Raw genomic sequence first — 18442 nt, forward strand, 5'->3', positions numbered from 1 at the left:
CATTTTACAAACTGCATCTCTTGATGAATTAATATAGGGGTGCAGTGATCATATTGACACCACAGGCGTGTCACAGAGTTTTATACCATTGGGCAGTAAAGAAAAAATTATTACATTTTTACCACAAAAATATTGTTTTTGCCCCAGATTTTAAATTTTCTCAAGGAGTAAAAATTTGTGCCAGACTAATGAAGTATAACTACATACATTGGACACACAGGTCCAGAGAGATATATAAAAAAGCACATGCACAATGAATATCACTGGTATACATACCGGTTAGTGTGGGGATCAATCCCGACGTGGACTGGCACCTCACCCCTGTCTCCCCCGACGCGCGTTTCGGCTGATGCCTTTCTCAAGGGGTTACCCCATTGTGCATGTGCTTTTTTATATATCTCTCTGGACCTGTGTGTCGAATGTATGTAGTTATACTTCATTAGTCTGGCACAATTTTTTGATTGTCTTATAATACCTGTTTTGGTTACTGCGTGGATCCCTTTGTATTGGAGGCACCTGTCCCTTGTCCGTTTAGGTGCGTGCTGAGTACAGCACGGGGATTGTTTCCCTCTGTCGTTTTTTATCTGGTATGATTATTAATAACGTTTTTTCTATATTTATATTTGGACTATATGCTGCTTTTTGTTCTCTGCTGGTTTTTGTCTATCGTATTGCAGTTGGTCCGCCATGGTCCTTTTTCTGGTCCCATTTTTTTATACTAAAACATACCCCATCTGGGTTAAATAACAATGTTGGTGACCTCATGTTTTTCCACTATAGTGTTCTATTTATATTATGTATACCCCTCCTCACATGTAAAGCGCCATGGAATAAATGGCGCTATAATAATAAATAATAATCTATAGTTTCACCCTATGTGAGTCTTTTGATGGACAACTAAATGTGATTTATGGTTAAAACATTTACCACATTCTAAACATGAATACGGCTTCTCCCCTGTGTGAAGTTTCTGATGTTTAACAAGACGTGATTTCACTGCAAAACATTTCCCACATTCTGAACATGAAAAAGGTTTCTCCCCTGTGTGAGTTCTCTGATGGATAGCTAAAATTGATTTCTGATTAAAACATTTTCCACATTCTGAACATGAGTATGGCTTTTCCCCGGTGTGAAGTTTCTGATGTCTAACAAAATTTGATTTATCTGCAAAAGATTTCCCACATTCTGAACATGAAAAAGGTTTTTCCCCTGTGTGAATTTTCTGATGATTAACAAGCCTTGATTCCTTTGCATAACATTTCCCACATTCTGAACATGAAAGGGGATTTTCCCCTGTGTGAATTTTCTGATGATTAACAAGCCTTGATTCGTTTGCATAACATTTCCCACATTTTGAACATGCAAAAGATTTCTCCATTGTGTGAGTTCTCTGATGGATAGGTAAGTATGATTTCTGATTAAAACATTTCCCACATTCTGAACATGAAAAAGGTTTCTCCCCTGTGTGAGTTCTCTGATGGACAACTAAAACTGATTTGTGATTAAAACATTTCCCACAGTCTGAACATGAATATGGCTTCTCCCCTGTGTGAGTTCTCTTGTGTGTAACAAGACTCGATTTCTCTGCAAAACACTTCCCACATTCTGAACATGAAAAAGGCTTCTCCCCTGTGTGAGTTCTCTGGTGGCCAACTAAATGTGATTTCTGATTAAAACATTTCCCACAGTCTGAACATGAATATGGCTTCTTCCCTGTGTGAACTCTCTGATGTCTAATAAACTCAGATTTCTGGTTAAAATATTTCCCACACAGTGAACAAGAAAATCTCCCCTCCTCTGTGTGAATTTGTTTCTGAGTAACTAAAGACATTTTGAGGGAAAAATCATTTCTAATTTCCATACTTGATAGTGGCATCTGTGCTCTAAGAGCAGTTTGATTTTTAATGTGTCTTTTATTTTCCTTAATAGTCTGTGATGAATCAGAAGTTTGGACCTGTTTAAAAGGATCAGATGATAGATCTCTGCTGTAAATGAGAAGGGATGATGTAATATCTGGAGTAATGGCATTCACTTCAGTTAGATCTTGTGTGATATCAAGGTCATCTGATTTAAGAATTGCAGATGTCACTTGTCCCTGTGATCTCCAGGTACAGTCATCTGCCAAGAACAAAGAGTATAATTCTTTAATAAAATATCCTTAAAAAGTATATTTGTATAACATTTTTAAAATAGATATTGCACGTTATGAAGACAAAACTAATTGAAAATCAAACATTAGATCTAAGATAATAATGGAATAACACACCAGGCAAAAAAATGTTTTGTGGGCCAAAATGATACTAATAAAAACTTACTTGACAGATAAATGGGTCTCAAATAATATTCTAAATTCTTTTTCATCACTTAATAGAAAAAAATATATACAGTATACACAAATGTTGAATATTGCTGTAATGAGCCTGATATGGACAATTATGTCTCCAGACATTTTTATCACAAAATTAACGTCATAAAAGCAAAACCCAAAAAACAATGGCAGTATTGCATTTTTTCAACATTTTGTTCCACCTAGAATTTTTTCCCTGCTTTTAAGTACATTATATGGTAAAAGGAATGAGGTCATTCAAAAGTACAACTTGTCCCGCAAAAATACAAGCGCAAACACATCTCTTTTGACAAGAAAAAAAAAAGTTATGGGTCTGGAAAGAAGACAAGCAAAAAACAAAAGTGCAAGAAAGAGAAATACTCTGGTTCTTATGAAAATATTAGACCTTTATGAATTAAACGGAACCTGTCACCAAGTTTTCCCCATGTAAAGTATGGCCACCACCATTAGCGCCTCTTTTACAGCATATTAGAATGCAGAACACAAAGTCCGAAATCCACTCAGTAGATCTCAAAAATAAGAGGTCTCTCAGGACAGAAAATAAATAGGTAGTCCTTTCTTGACCTATGCAGGGACAGTATCACAGAGAGGTTAAAAGGCCACTCTCAACTACACCCCTCCAGTGTCTCAAATTACCACAGAAGGATGAATGCAAATGGTCTATAAGTACCAAAATAAACTCGTCTGCAAGACAAAACATAAGGGAGTAGAAATAATGGTGCTGTCCTGGGGGACTACCTGGAAATAGAATTACTGGTTGGACTAAATCCCCTTTTTCAGTATGTCCCTCTGGACAGCACACAGGAGCAATACCAGTGAAATAGCACCAGGTGGGAGTACAGAAGCCCTAAAGGACCATACTCCTGGGCAAGAAGTAGGCTAGATATGACTGATCTGTACCATCTGTTCCAAACAGAACAATATGCCCGATTTTGGATCCATAATACCCTGGAAAAGCAAAGTCCTGATGAAACCGATTAGAAGGATCGAATCTTTGGAAACATACATTACCGTAGTGAGTGTATGATATTTGTGTATTGCCAAATATTCAGCACAAATGTGGTAGATAAATTATATAGCAACATCCCACTGTTGTACCACAATGCCAATAATGAGCAGCAGTAACTGTGTTAGATGAATTATACTTATAAACACAGCAGCCAAATAATAGATATTGAACACCTCTTGTTGCACAGAAAAGGATGGTGAACTAAATCCTGGCTATAATAATAATCTTAGCGCTAACATATTCCGCAGCGCTTTACAACCTGTAAACATTATCATCACTGTCCACGTTGGGGCTCACAATCTAAATTCCCTATCAGTATGTCTTTGGAATGTGGGAGGAAACTAGAATACCCCGAGGAAACCCACACAAACACGGAGAGAACATACAAACTCTTTGCAGACGTTGTCCTTGGTGGGGTTTGAACCCAGGATTCCAGCGCTGCAAGGCTGCAGTGCTAGCCACTGCGCCACCGTGCTGCCCAATATGCTGCCTGGCTATAGACCAGGTTACCATACCACAAAGAGTCCTGTAGGACAGAAGCCCTGGATTGCTGAAAGACTAATAGAAAATAACATTTAGGATATGGATAAATAGGCACAGCATTGAGATGTTTATCCTATGATGCTGATGTTAATAAGAGAGGAAGCTTTGACCCTGATATTGATGAAAAGGGTCTCAATAAATGCACATACCATCGGTCATGCCATATATATGTGTATAAGGAAGAAAAATCATGAAGTGATTTGTTTTATCCATAGCAACTAAGATAGAACCTCGGTCCAACTCAGAAAGGTGGTGAAAAAACACTTCACACAAGAGGCAGGCTGCATAACCAGGGCTGAACTATACCTCCCCTCTGAGGTGTGAGGCCAGAGATGCACGCTAAGACATGATGCCCAAGCTCCGCTCTAATGCATGGCCAGAGCCGTACCAAGGCGTGAGGCCTAAGACCAGAGCCATGCTATACTGTATGAGGTTAGAGTCGCTCCATGAGATGTGAGGCTCGAGGCCAGAGCCATGTTCTTAGGTGTGAGATTAAAGCTGCGTTCCAAGGCATGAGGCCCAAGGGCAAAGCCGTGCTCTGAGGTGTGAGGCCCGAGCTTCACTCTGAGGTGTGAGGCCCTTAACCAGAGGTGCGCTCTGAGGCGGCGTGAGACCTGAGGCCGGAGCCGCACTCTGAGCCATTAGAGCTGCGCTCTCAGGTGTGAGACTTGAGTCGATTGCCGTGCCCTTGGAGATGAGTCCAAAGCCACACTTGTAGGCTTGAGGCTTGTCCAGAGTCGTGACCAGCGTGTAAGGCACGTGGCCAAAGTTGTGTTCGGAGGCACGAGGCCAGAGCTGCACTGTGAGGCCAGAGTAGCACATGGAGGCATGATACACGAGGCCATAGCTGCGTTTGGACATATGAGGCCTGAGTAGTGCTCAAAAGTGTGAGACCTGAGTTGCACTCTGAGGCCCAAGACCAGAGCTGCGTTCTGAGGTGTGAGGCATGAGACCAGTGCCACGCTTGGAATTCTATTTCAGAGAGCAATCCATCTGTGAATTCAGAACAAACCTTCTCTTTATATCTCAATTGTCAGGCTAGCTCAGGGCCGGCTCCAGGATTTTGTGGGCCCCAGGCAAGAGTCTCAGTGAGCCCACATACCACGATTCATGATGCACAGATACGGAGGAGAAATATAGATATACTACATATGGCCTAGCCTTCCCCCTCATCCTTCACATAGGCAGATATGCACACACACAACACGCAGACATACACACACATCTACAGTACGCAGACATGCGCACTCACACACACACACACACAATACACAGACATGCACACACACAAATATGCAGACATGCACACACAAATACGCAGACATGCACACACACACAATACGCAGACATGCACACACACAATACGCAGACATATACACACACAATACGCAGACATACACATACAGTACGCAGACATGCACACACACACGCAGCACTCAGACATGCACACACACAATACGCAGACATGCGCGCACACACACACACAATACGCAGACATACACACACACAATACGCAGACATACACATACAGTACGCAGACATGCTGCACACACATACAGTACTCAGACATGCACACACACACACAGCACTCAGACATGCACACACACACAACACGCAGACATGCGCACACACACACAATACGCAGACATGCACACACACACAATACGCAGACATGCGCACACACACACAATACGCAGACATGCACACACACACAATACGCAGACATACACATGCAATACGCAGATATGCACACAAATACAATACACAGATATACACATACAATACGCAGATATTTACATACATGTATTTGCAGACAAATTCACAAAAATACATAAATATGTACAGTCAAACACACTGATATACACAGATCTGCACATCATACAGGCATACACAGACATACAGACAGACACAACACACACTCACCTCCCCCAGGCTTGTCACCCATCAGGCTCCTCTGGCATGTGGATATGGAGGGAGTGCTGCTTGATCGATGGCCGTCACTTAAACAGACATGGCCACCCACAGTGCACGCTGCAGCTGTGTCTGTTACTAATGATGCGGTCAGGCAGACACTGTGCCTTTAACTTTGCTTGTGTGTCCGCCCGGCCGCGTCATTACTAGCAGAGACATCGCTGCACAGTGCACTGTGCGCGGCCATGTTTATTTAAGTGACGGCTGAGCTCAAGTAGTGGCGAAGCTGCTGGGGGAGCAGCCCAGGCTCCCTGGTATCCCGGCCACGAGTGGGCCCCCCCATTTGTTCAGGGCCCCGGCATTTGCCCCGGTACGCCGGGTGCTGACGCCGGCCCTGGGCTAGCTCCACCTGAAGGAGCAAATTAATTAATTCACGTTGTGGTGAAGCTATAGAGCTGTCTCCATATGGGATAATGTGCTGGATGTGCCCTCCTTTAGATGGAGTAGTCAGACTAAACCTGGTATGGCAAAACAATAATGTGGATAAGGAAAAATATGTGGCTACCTTCCTTGCTTCTGTGTATGGAAGATGTCAATTTTCAGGATTTTTTGTTTTTAATGCAAACAATTGAAATTTTTATTAAAATAAATGTTTTTTAATATTTTAGATTAATAATAATATATGTATAGTATTCCACATACCCTATGCAAACATTTTTCATGTATTCATTGAATGCAAATGTTTTATTAGTGTCACCTTGACTTTGACACAGCACACAATGTCATGTGTTGGTTTAGCGCCTTTATTGGAAAATGAATTTTTTCAAAACCATCCTGCACGTCTGATGCTTATATGTGGTCATTTCCTGAAGTAGTGCTTGACACTCTGAGATGCGTTGAATAAAAACCACATTTTAATAAATTCCCGAGAATTGACATCTTCCATAAACCGCAGCGTGGTAGGGATCCAAAAATTTTCCTTAACTTCATTCTTCTCTGTTTTACAACCCGTGGATCCGCAGCAGCTGTACTATGATATCAAACGGCTTTTAAACCACGTATCAGGTTTAATAAATCTAACTGTACATCAGATAAGACCCTATTTCCGCTACTTGCTCCCTACTGTTTTAAAACAATAATGTGGAAGAAGCAGATACTCCTTGAGCAGATGAACAAATATTTCTGAGTAAAGTTAATGGCTTCTACTCACCTGGATCAGTTGTGCAGCATCAGGCATAACCCTGATAATTGTAGATTAATCCTCCACGGCTGCAGCTATGACCTCCATAAGAGATCCAGAATAGAAATTCAAATGAGGGAAACAAAAATTGGGCTTTCAGGAGCGCTGCCAAGGATGCAAGGGAGAAATTCTAATGTTTAAAACTTTAAAATTTATTGAGCTGCGCGTTACGGAGCCGGTCCATCTCTTTCATCAGGTTCATACAGACTGATTAATACATGCCTTCATTTATACCATCCTTATTGACGTCACAATCTTAGGCTGCAGTCACACTATCAGTATTTGGTCAGTATTTCTCATCAGTATTTGTAAGCCAAAACCAGGAGCGGGTGATAAATCCAGAAGTGGTGACGTGTTTCTATTATACTTTCCTTTGATTGTTCCTCATCTGGTTTTGGCTTCCAAATACTGATGTAAAATACTGACCAAATACTAATAGTGTGACTGCAGCCTTAGGGATTGGTTGGCCTCACAATTCTAATTGATTAATTCACCTGTGTTTAAACATTTACAGTGGGGGAAATAAGTATTTTGGCGGTGAGCCCACATCTTTCCGGGGAAATGTCAGCTGTTTTGAACAGCTGACTTGTGCCCGCAATAGCCGTGGTTGGAATCGCGGTTCACCCGCAGCTATTAACTAGGTAAATGTCAAACTCTGACAGCGGCATTTAAATCGTGCTTCTGGCCTTCGGGCCACAAACATGCGCACCAGTGAGACTTTGTACGAGGTGAGACTTTGCATGGTGCCCCAGATCGATGTCGATTGACATTAACGGTCATTTTGTATTTCTTCCATTTTCTTACTATTGCATCATCAGTTGTCTCCTTCTCACCCAGTCCATTCCAGCTTTGTGCAGGTCTATGATCTTGTCCCTGACTTCCTTATAAGGCTCTTTGGTTGTGCCCATGTTGTAGAGGTTAGAATCCGACTGATTAATTGAGTCTGTGGACAGGAGTCTTTTATAAAGGTGACTATGTGAGACAGCTGTTTTTAATGCAGGTAACGAGTTGATTAGGAGTGTCTAACTGGTCCGTAGGAGCCAGAACTCTTAATGGTTGGTAGGAAATCAAATACTTTTTTCTCACTGCAAAATGCAAATAAATGTATATAATTTATACAATGTGATTTTCTGGATTTTATTTTTGATATTCTATCTCTTAATGTTAAAATTAACCTATTAACCTACCCTTAAAATTATAGACTGTTCATGTCTTTGTCAGTGGGCAAACTTATAAAATTAGCAAGGGATCAAATATTTATTCCCCCCACTGTACATCCAATGACAATTACCCATACCATGGCCCTGTGTTATGACCAATGGTGGCACAAGTGGATTTGTGGACCCTTTGTACCACAGAACTGAGCCTGCCCTGGAAGGGTCAAACTAAGCTGCTACGTGGTGTTTAATGTAGCGAGTGATGGTGGAGACAGACTGGACTGCAGGTAGTCACCAGCTACCAAGCCTGAGCAGATCCCAGTACTGCAGCTAGGACCAGGGGATGACGGGAACTGGCTGCATCAGGACCAGGGAACAATGTTCAGGAACTGGCAGCACATGGATGGGGGACAATGTTCAGGCAGTGGCCGCACAGAGACCAGGGGACTTCAGGAACAGGATTGTCTGCAGCAGAGCCAGGAAATAACGTTCAGGACTCTGGCCATACCGGGACAAGGGATTCGGGTTCAGGACGCTGTCTTCACATGGACCAGGGATTCAGGTTCAGTACACTGGAGGCACAGTCACCTAATGACTAAATTCGCTGGAAGTCTTTTACACAGGATGACTCCCAGTAATTGGCTGAAGTTAACCATGACACATAACCCAGGCATGTGGCTTAACGTTAGCTCGGAGAGCCGAAGCCTAGCTTACGTACCTGAAGAAAAATGTCAGCACCTGAGGCCCAAGGCCCAGCTTCGACATAAAGGCATGCGGTTGTATCATGCCAGAGGCCCATCTAGACGACATTTACACAGTGCACTTACCTCTGCTGTCTCTACATCATCCTGTAATTTTACCCCTTCCTTCATTCTCATAACTTTCGCCTCAGGATTAGAGACAGGGGAAGCTGGTAATGCCAAGAGCCCACCATGGATGGAAGCAGCTCAGTACCGCTTGACAGGTGGAAGGGAGGCTATTACCCCCCTTCCGGACTACTCTCTAGTCCGTACAATGAAATTCCACAAGGTAAGATATTGTCACCCTAGAAGGAACTCTCATGTGACTTTCCTTTGTAGTGATAGGAAAGACATTGGAGGATGGAGGGGCATTTTAACCTATCTTTGTTCCTGTCCCTATATAGGTCCAGAGGAACATATTGGAAAAGGACCTTTTATTACCCTTACTGACAGCGTGATCTAGTCTGATGGGCGCTGCTGGTCTTGATTCGGCATCTCCTCCCTTCTTGCGATCACCGTTCTCCTTCCCTGATTCATGTGAATGATGTATGCCACAACATCCACAGTTTCCCGATATCACTCCTGCGTAGTCCCACTCCTTTCTGCTCTGCCAAGGGCAGATCAAAGTACTGTAGTGCACACATGTCCATTTTACTTCCGGGTCACTTGTACTCTTTAGCCTTTTTGGCATTACAGTAATTTGCTCAGTGAGATGGGGACATTGTGTTGATGACATAAAATGCTTCCTCTGCATAAAGTAGGGAAGGGAGACAGCTATCGTAAGAAGAGAGGAGGCGCCGGCTCAAAAGGAGAATTGAGGTTGGAACCTCAGCACCACAAAAGAAAATGAAATGAGATTGTGGGTCTTGCTGCAGTGTTTATTTATTTTGATCCAGCAAAGATCTCTCTCATGTCAAGGACTGCCACAGATTAAACCTTGCTTGCAGCATTCCCTGATTCCTGGCTCCTGCTCCACACAGGTCCTCTTTGACATGAAAGAGATCTTACAATTTATGTTATTGCTGTACTAGAGTTCTGCCTACCTGCACCCACAACAGATGTCCTTGGCAAAGAATGTCCATGGTCGAAATGTTGGATGAGATCTGTGTTTGACTCCTGGCTGTATCAAAATAAAATTACACTGCAGCAAATCCCACAGTCTCATTTCAATTCATTAACTGGTGCTGAGGTTTCAACCTCAGTCTGGACCACGAGTCCCTTCCTCAAGCACACAATTCTTTCAAAAGGACAGTGTGCCGGTCTTTCTCCTTCTAATCGGCTCAAGAAAGGAAGCAACGGATCAAGACCAGAGATGCTGATGGAACCAGATCACGCCGCCTGTAAGTATAATAAAAGGTTTTTTTGGGGATCTGCAGAGTGGATTGGTGACTTTTTTACAGCATTCTAGTATGATGTACGAGGCCATAATGGTGGCGGCCATAGTTAATATGGGCAAAACCTGGTGACAGATTCCCTTTAATTACTGGCCTTTTTTTGTTTTGCTGACTGAATATTGTGAGGCATTTAAAAAATTTCTTACAGTGCTGTACTTTGGATAAAAAAAAAATAATTACTGTTACAGATAATAAAAAAAGAACTTGTCATACAAGTAGGATTAGAGGATTCACATTTCTTTCTTTATTTGCAGATAAGCCGTTCTATTCAGTCTTCAAACCGGCTTTTAATTTTGGGGGAACATATTCTTTTATGGATTATTTATTGTCAAGTGAAATCTGTAAAGTCAGAATTAGTTCCCTATAAAACATTTGATGAATTGTCTTGCAGAAGAGAATAAATTCTGGAATCAGATCTTTGATTTATCTTACACAATAGGAAATAATTGTAAATTCTGATAATGTTCTTCGCTACGTCACATGGGAGAATGTTCTAATTTATGGTTATTCACAGGTTGCACAGTCCCCGGCTTTTATGCGGAAGATCGGATATATTAAAAATTCTAAATATCCCAAGAATAACTCAGAGGCGGCAGATCTATCTCATATGTATTGGGGCTGCCGGGAAATTAGGGAATTCTCAGAACCAGTTATCACATTTGCTGCTGAGAGGCTGAATATTGTTTTGTCACTTTATTTTTTTATAGGAGTCAAGATAGATTGTCCTGCTAAGGATCCAATTACTTCATGATTATTATCTACAAGGGGAATTATTTTTATGGACTGTGTAACTTCTAAAAATATATTTTTCTAACAACAGTTTAAGCCAAGTTACACGTCACCCTAAATTAATTGCTGGGATAAGTAGAAGCAAAGAGTTTTGGAAATATGGGCAACAATTATTGATTGAAGAGTTTTATCTTCTATTATCTCTACTCTAATAAGGCCTCTTTCACACTTCCATCGTGCATTCCCCGTCACAATGCGTCGTTTTGTGAAAAAAACGCATCCTGCACATTTGTCTGGATGTGTTTTTTTTACCATAGACTTGTATTAGCGACGTATCGCGACACATGGCCACACGTTTCGTCCGTCACGCACTGGATCCTGCGCAATTTGACGGCATGTCGTCTGGAAAAAGTGTTCAATGAAACGTTTTTTGTCAGCGTCGGAAAAACATGCGACGACGCATCCTGCGGCATGTCTCTCTCTCTCTCCAGAAATTTATACCTACGAATTCAGGGACTTCCTCATTCGACGGATCCGTCAAGAAACTGGATGCGTTGGATCCGGTTTTCTTTATTTTCCTGACATCCGTCGATAAGTCACAACAACGCATTGTGACAGCCGCAGAACGACGGAATTGTGAAAGAAGCCTAAATGAGCGGGTGTCAGGGAGGTATTTAAATAGAAAAGGAAAGAAGAAAGAAAAGAAAACAGTATGATTGTATTATATTTCTTATGTTTATGTGTCTACTGTTTATATTTTGAGCATATAACTAACTGGTGTCTCGTCATAAAAGCTAGGCCCACCATAAGGATTATACTTTTCTTCACATAATTTTCTATGATGTCAGCACATTCTACGTACGCTGTCATTGCAGTTTAGAGATCTGGGAAGATAAGGGTCAGCATCTTCTAATTTCAGGTAGTAGGGTGCATTCTCTGGGCTGTAAGCTTTGGCCAGAACATGTCTCACTCCAACAGAAGGACTTCTGATGCCCAAAGTAATGGGGACAATTTTGGTTTAGCAGGACAATGGTGACTGCTTGATTGTGATATGGCCGGACTGCACCGAAGGTAAAGTAGCCACATCAAGTGACTGAGAAGAAGAATCTGTGACTTCTCTACATTTAGTGATTACTACTCACCTGGGTTATCATATGTAGGAATCTCCTCTTTACACCACTCATCATCCCACACATATGTCTCTGTAGTATTAATATGGGTCAGATCTTTATCCTGTAATAAATATTGTACAAATCACAGATAGATGGAGAAGTCACATCTATGATCAGCTCTAATCCTGCCATTTCGACAAGGATAAAATGTATAATACTGGTGAGTAAAACAAGACTGAGCACAAGACCTTCACAGCCGTCTACAAAGCATAGAGAAGATCTCATGACACCTTCTCTCCGTCTACCTGATGATCCTCGGGAACATCGGGATTTTCTTGTTCACAGTCCTGAGGAAGAAGAGTGTGGGGACATCTTTCTGATGTTGTCGTCTTACTGGATAAAACTGGATGAAACATATATAGGGACTGAATTCATTATTTGCATACAGATAATTATAGGCCATTTGTATTTAGTCCTGTTTATTACCTGGTGATGTGAGGGGCTGCGGAACCTCTGTAATGACGTCCTTGTACAAATATTTGTGTCCTTCTAAATACTCCCACTCCTCCATGGAGAAATAGACGGTGACATCCTGACACCTTATAGCAACCTGACACACACAATGATATCGTCATCCCCTCGATACTTTTATAGCGTTACAGTATAATGTCCCAGCATTCCCAGCAGTGTCACCTCTCCAGTCAGCAGCTCAATCATCTTGTAAGTGAGTTCTAGGATCTTCTGGTAATTGATGTCCTCATGTATCAGGGAACGAAAAGGTAGCCATGTGATTGGGCTCAGGGGTCTTCCCCATCCCACAGAGGCCTGACAGCTCTGACTAGAGGTCTTCTTCACTACTGTGTAATCCTGGTTATGGAGAGACACATTAATAAATCTCACTACAAATATTTCCAGAGCCCTCAACTCTCCAGTTCTGTCCATCTGTTATTCTCATAGATAAGAATGACGTAATGTGACATCATAAGAATCGCTCACCTCTCCAGTAAGCCGGAAGAGGATCTCTAGGGTGAGGTGTAACATCCTCTCCGCCATCTTGTCCTTATCAGTATCCATGCTTGTGAGGTCAATCAGTTAAATTCTCTTATATAGAGGATCTCCACTGAGAGGATCTGATATTGTAGGAATCTGAATTAGAAGAAGATGAGCCAATGTGACATCATAAACTATCCTGTGTAATAATAAAATGTAACAATAAAAAAATACTCTAGATAATAAAGGGATACATATGAGGTATCATGTGTAGATGTTGTATTTTCTCTTCTTGTATGGACTGAAGTGACTTTGGGGGGGGGGAGCTATATCACAGAAGATACCCAAAAAAGACTTCATTGTAAAAACTGCACCCCTCAAGGTGCTCAAAACCAAATTCAAGTAGTTTATTAACAGAAAGTTAGAGGTAGGTGTAAGGTCCTTAAAGATGATTTCAGGGAATTAGGCCGCAAGCTTAAAGCAAGGACCCCCAGGGTGGTATTCTCTGAACTACTGCCTGCACCACGTGCCACGCCAGAGAGGCAACGGGAGATTAGGAAGATAAATAAGTGACTCAGGAATTGGTGTAGGAAGGAGGGGTTTGGGTTCCTGGAGAATTGGGCCGACTTCTCAGTTGGCTACAGGTTCTATGCTAGGGATGGGCTGCACCTCAATGGGGAGGGTGCAGCTGTGCTGGGGGAGAAAATGGCTAGAAGGTTGGAGGAGTGTTTAAACTAGGGATTGGGGGGAGGGTATTCATTTTATAGGAGGGGAAGATAGTACAGATAGTGACCTGGGCACAAATAAAGAAATTGGGGGTGGCATGGGGTGTGGGGTTAGAAGAGTTAGTATTTTAAAAAAGAATAGAGGTAAAGAGAGATACATAAAGTGCATGTATACTAATGCCAGAAGCCTCACCAACAAAATGGAGGAATCAGAATTACCGTATATACTCGAGTATAAGCCGACCCGAGTATAAGCCGACCCCCCTAATTTTGCCACAAAAAACTGGGAAAACTTATTGACTCGAGTATAAGCCTAGGGTGGAAATGCAGCATTTACCGGTGAATTTCAAAAATAAAAATAGATCATTATTTCCCCATAGCTGTGCCATATAGTGCTCTACACCGTTCATTATTTCCCCATAGCTGTGCCCCATATAGTGCTCTGCACCGTTCATTGTGCCCCATAGCTGTGCCATATACGGTGCTCCATTGCTGTGCGATATACAGTGCTCTGCACCGTTCATTGTGCCCCATTGCTGTGCCATATACGGTGCTCTGCACCGTTCATTGTGCCCCATTGCTGTGCCATATACGGTGCTCTGCACCGTTCATTGTGCCCCATTGCTGTGCCATATACAGTGCTCTGCACCGTTCATTGTGCCCCATTGCTGTGCCATATACAGTGCTCTGCACCATTCATTGTGCCCCATATCTGTGCCCATATACGGTGCTCTGCTCCGTTCATTGTGCCCCATTGCTGTGCCATATACGGTGCTCTGCACCGTTCATTGTGCCCCATATCTGTGCCCATATACGGTGCTCTGCACCGTTCATTGTGCCCCATTGCTGTGCCATATACGGTGCTCTGCACCGTTCATTGTGCCCCATTGCTGTGCCATATACAGTGCTCTGCACCGTTCATTGTGCCCCATATCTGTGCCCATATACGGTGCTCTGCTCCGTTCATTGTGCCCCATTGCTGTGCCATATACGGTGCTCTGCACCGTTCATTGTGCCCCATATCTGTGCCCATATACGGTGCTCTGCACCGTTCATTGTGCCCCATTGCTGTGCCATATACGGTGCTCTGCACCGTTCATTGTGCCCCATTGCTGTGCCATATACAGTGCTCTGCACCGTTCATTGTGCCCCATATCTGTGCCCATATACGGTGCTCTGCTCCGTTCATTGTGCCCCATTGCTGTGCCATATACGGTGCTCTGCAGCGTTCATTGTGCCCCATATCTGTGCCCATATACGGTGCTCTGCACCGTTCATTGTGCCCCATTGCTGTGCCATATACGGTGCTTTGCACCGTTCATTGTGCCCCATTGCTGTGCCATATACGGTGCTCTGCACCGTTCATTGTGCCCCATAGAAATCTCTGCCGCCGCTGCTGCAATAAAAAAAAAAAACCACATACTCACCTCCCTTGATTGCAGCTCCCGGCGTCTCGTTCCGGCGCCTCCATCTTCCCGGCGTCTCTGCTCTGACTGATCAGGCAGAGGGCGCCGCGCACACTGTATGCGTCATCGCGCCCTCTGCCTGAACAGTCAGAGCGCAGACGACGGGAAGATGGAGGCGCCGGCCGGGAAGATGGAGCGGCGCCCGGCGGCTGGAACGAGGACAGGTGAATATGCTATACTTACCTAGTCCTGGCGATCCTCGCGCTGTCCCTCTGCCTGGTCTTCGGTGCCGCAGCTCTTCCTGTCAGCGGTCACCGGCACCGCTAATTAGAGGAATGAATAGGCGGCTCCGCCCCTATGGGAGGTGGAGCCGCTTATTCATATCTCTAATGAGCGGTCCCACGTGACCGCTGAAGAGGGGAAGAAGCTGCAGCACAGAAGCCCGTGGCACGGCAGGGACAGCGCGAGGATCGCTGGGACTAGGTAAGTATACCTCAGCGCCCTCACCCCCTCACCCGCCGACCCTGCCACCCACATTGACTCGAGTATAAGCCGAGAGGGGCACTTTCAGCCCAAAATTTGGGCTGAAAATCTCGGCTTATACTCGAGTATATACGGTAATTTTGTTGGAACATAATTATGACATGGTGGGGATATCTGGGACACGGATGGATGAGAGCCATGACTGGGCTGTTAACTTGCAGGGCTATAGTCTGTTCAGAAATAACAGTACAGATAAGTGAGGGGGGTGTGCGTGTGTTTATATGTAAAATCATCCTTAAAACCCATCCTGCGGAATAATATAGGTGAATCTAATGAAAATGTAGAGTCCCTGTGGGTGGAGATAAGGGGAGGGGGAAAAAATAATAAATTACTGATAGGGGTTTGTTATAAGTCTCCAAAAATAATGGAAGCAATGGAGAATATCCTCATAAAGCAAATATATGAAGCAGCGACTCAAGGAGAAGTCACTATTATGGGGGACTTCAACTACCCTAAAATAGATTGGGGAACAGAAACCTGCAGTTCCAGCAAAAGTAATCGGTTTTTGACAACTGAGAGACAACTACCTTTCACAACTGGTTCAGGACCCAACAAGAAGGGGGGCACTGCTAGACCTAATATTAACCAACAGGCCAGAACTCATAGCAAATATAAGGGTTGGGAGTCACTTGGGGAATAGTGATCACAAAATAATAAGTTTTCATGTATCCTTTAATAAGATGTGTAGTAGAGGGGTTACAAGGACACTAAACTTCAGGAGGGCAAATTTCCAACAGATGAGAGATGATCTTGGTGCAATTAACTGGGACGATATCCTGAGACATAAAAATACACAAAGAAAATGGGATCTGTTTATTAGCATCCTGGATAAGACCTGTGCACAGTATATACCGTATGGGAATAAACATACTAGAAATAGGAGGAAACCAAAATGGCTAAATAGAGCTGTAAGGGGTGCAATAAGTGACAAAAAGAAAGCATTTAGAGAATTAAAGCAAGTAGGTAGTGAGGAGGCATTAAACAAATACAGAAAATTAAATAAATTCTGTAAAAAGCAAATCAAGGCAGCAAAAATTGAGACAGAGAGACTTATTGCCAGAGACAGTAAAAATAATCCCAAAATATTCTTTAACTACATAAATAGTAAGAAACTAAAAATGATAGTGTTGGCGACCTTACAAATAGTCTGGGTGAAATGCTGGATCCTCATCATTGAAAAGTCAATATGCTAACTGACTTTTTTCCATCAGCTTCTATGAAGAGGTAAGTTCCGGACTGGACCAAGGGAACCCAGTGGACGTAGTGTATATGGACTTTTCAAAAGCTTTTGATACGGTGCCACACAAAAGGTTGATACATACAATGAGGATAATGGGGATAGGGGAAAATATGTGTAAGTGGGTTAAGAGCTGGCTCAGGGATAGGAAACAAAGGGTGGTTATTAATGGAGCACACTCGGACTGGGTCACGGTTAGCAGTGGGGTACCACAGGGGTCAGTATTGGGCCCTCTTCTTTTTAACATATTTATTAATGACCTTGTAGGGGGCATTCAGAGCAGAATTTCAATATTTGCAGATGACACTAAACTCTGCAGGGTAATCAATACAGAGGAGGACAATTTTATATTACAGGATGATTTATGTAAGCTAGAAGCTTGGGCTGATAAATGGAAAATGAGCTTTAATAGGGATAAACGTAAGTTCATGCACTTGGGCAGAAGAAATAAGATGTATAATTATGTGCTTAATTGTAAAACACTTGGCAAAGCTGTTACTGAAAAGGAGCTGTGACAAAGATCCATACTAGGATCGAAACGCGTTGCTTGGCCACCAGTGCCTGTTGTGCCTATCCACATGTAAAAAGGACATAGCCGTCTGTCATGTTTTAATTTTTGGTGGAATAAAGAAATTGTTTTAGGAGCTGGAATGCCTACCTTTGTATTTTACTGAAAAAGATCTGGGTGTATTGGTGGACGACAAACTCACATTTAGTGGCCAGTGTCAGGCAGCTGCTGCAAAGGCAAAAAAAATAATGGGATGCATTAAAGGAGGCATATATGCTCATGAGGAGAACATAATTTTACCTCTATACAAGTCACTAGTGCGACCACATTTAGAATACTGTGTACAGTTCAGGTCTCCAATGTATAAGAAAGACATAGCTGAACTAGAGCAGGTGAAGAAAAGCGACCAACAATATTAGAGTACTGGGGGGTATGCAGTACCAAGACAGGTTATTACACTTGGGGGTTTTTAGTTTGGAAAAATGAAGGCTTAGAGGGGATCTTAATACAATGTATAAATATACGAGGGTACAGTACAAAGAACTTTCTAATGATCTTTTTACTCTTAGACCTGAGAGGGGGACAAGGGGGCATCCTCTACGTCTGGAGGAAAGAAGGTTTAATCATAAACACAGACACGGATTCTGTAAGAGCAGTGAGACTATGGTACTCTCTGCCGTATTATGTTGTAATGAGTGATTCACTACTAAAATTTAAGAAGGGACTGGAAGCCTTTTTTGAAAAGTATAATGTAGCAGGTTATATATATTAGATTCCCTGATAGGGTGTTGATCCAGGGAACTAGTCTGATTGCCGTATGTGGAGTCGGGAAGGAATTTTTTTCCCTAATG

At 42.8% G+C, this 18442-nt stretch overlaps 1 protein-coding gene across 1 annotated transcript in view; it reads right to left on the bottom strand.

Moving 5' to 3' along the window:
* LOC138666587 (uncharacterized) overlaps positions 1-17799 on the bottom strand; it is a 173551-nt gene extending 155752 nt beyond the window's left edge. Inside the window, exons 1-7 of the mRNA XM_069754788.1 lie at positions 17742-17799; positions 13179-13328; positions 12876-13049; positions 12669-12792; positions 12488-12585; positions 12213-12303; positions 873-2118 (exon numbers count right to left, since the gene is read on the bottom strand). Of these exons, the coding sequence (XP_069610889.1) occupies positions 873-2118; positions 12213-12303; positions 12488-12585; positions 12669-12792; positions 12876-13049; positions 13179-13256 (1811 nt within the window). The 5' untranslated portion in view covers positions 13257-13328; positions 17742-17799. The remainder of the gene's footprint in view (positions 1-872; positions 2119-12212; positions 12304-12487; positions 12586-12668; positions 12793-12875; positions 13050-13178; positions 13329-17741) is intronic.
* Positions 17800-18442: the final 643 nt, after the last annotated feature.

Source organism: Ranitomeya imitator, chromosome 2, assembly GCF_032444005.1.
Source record: "Ranitomeya imitator isolate aRanImi1 chromosome 2, aRanImi1.pri, whole genome shotgun sequence".
NCBI lineage: Eukaryota > Metazoa > Chordata > Amphibia > Anura > Dendrobatidae > Ranitomeya > Ranitomeya imitator.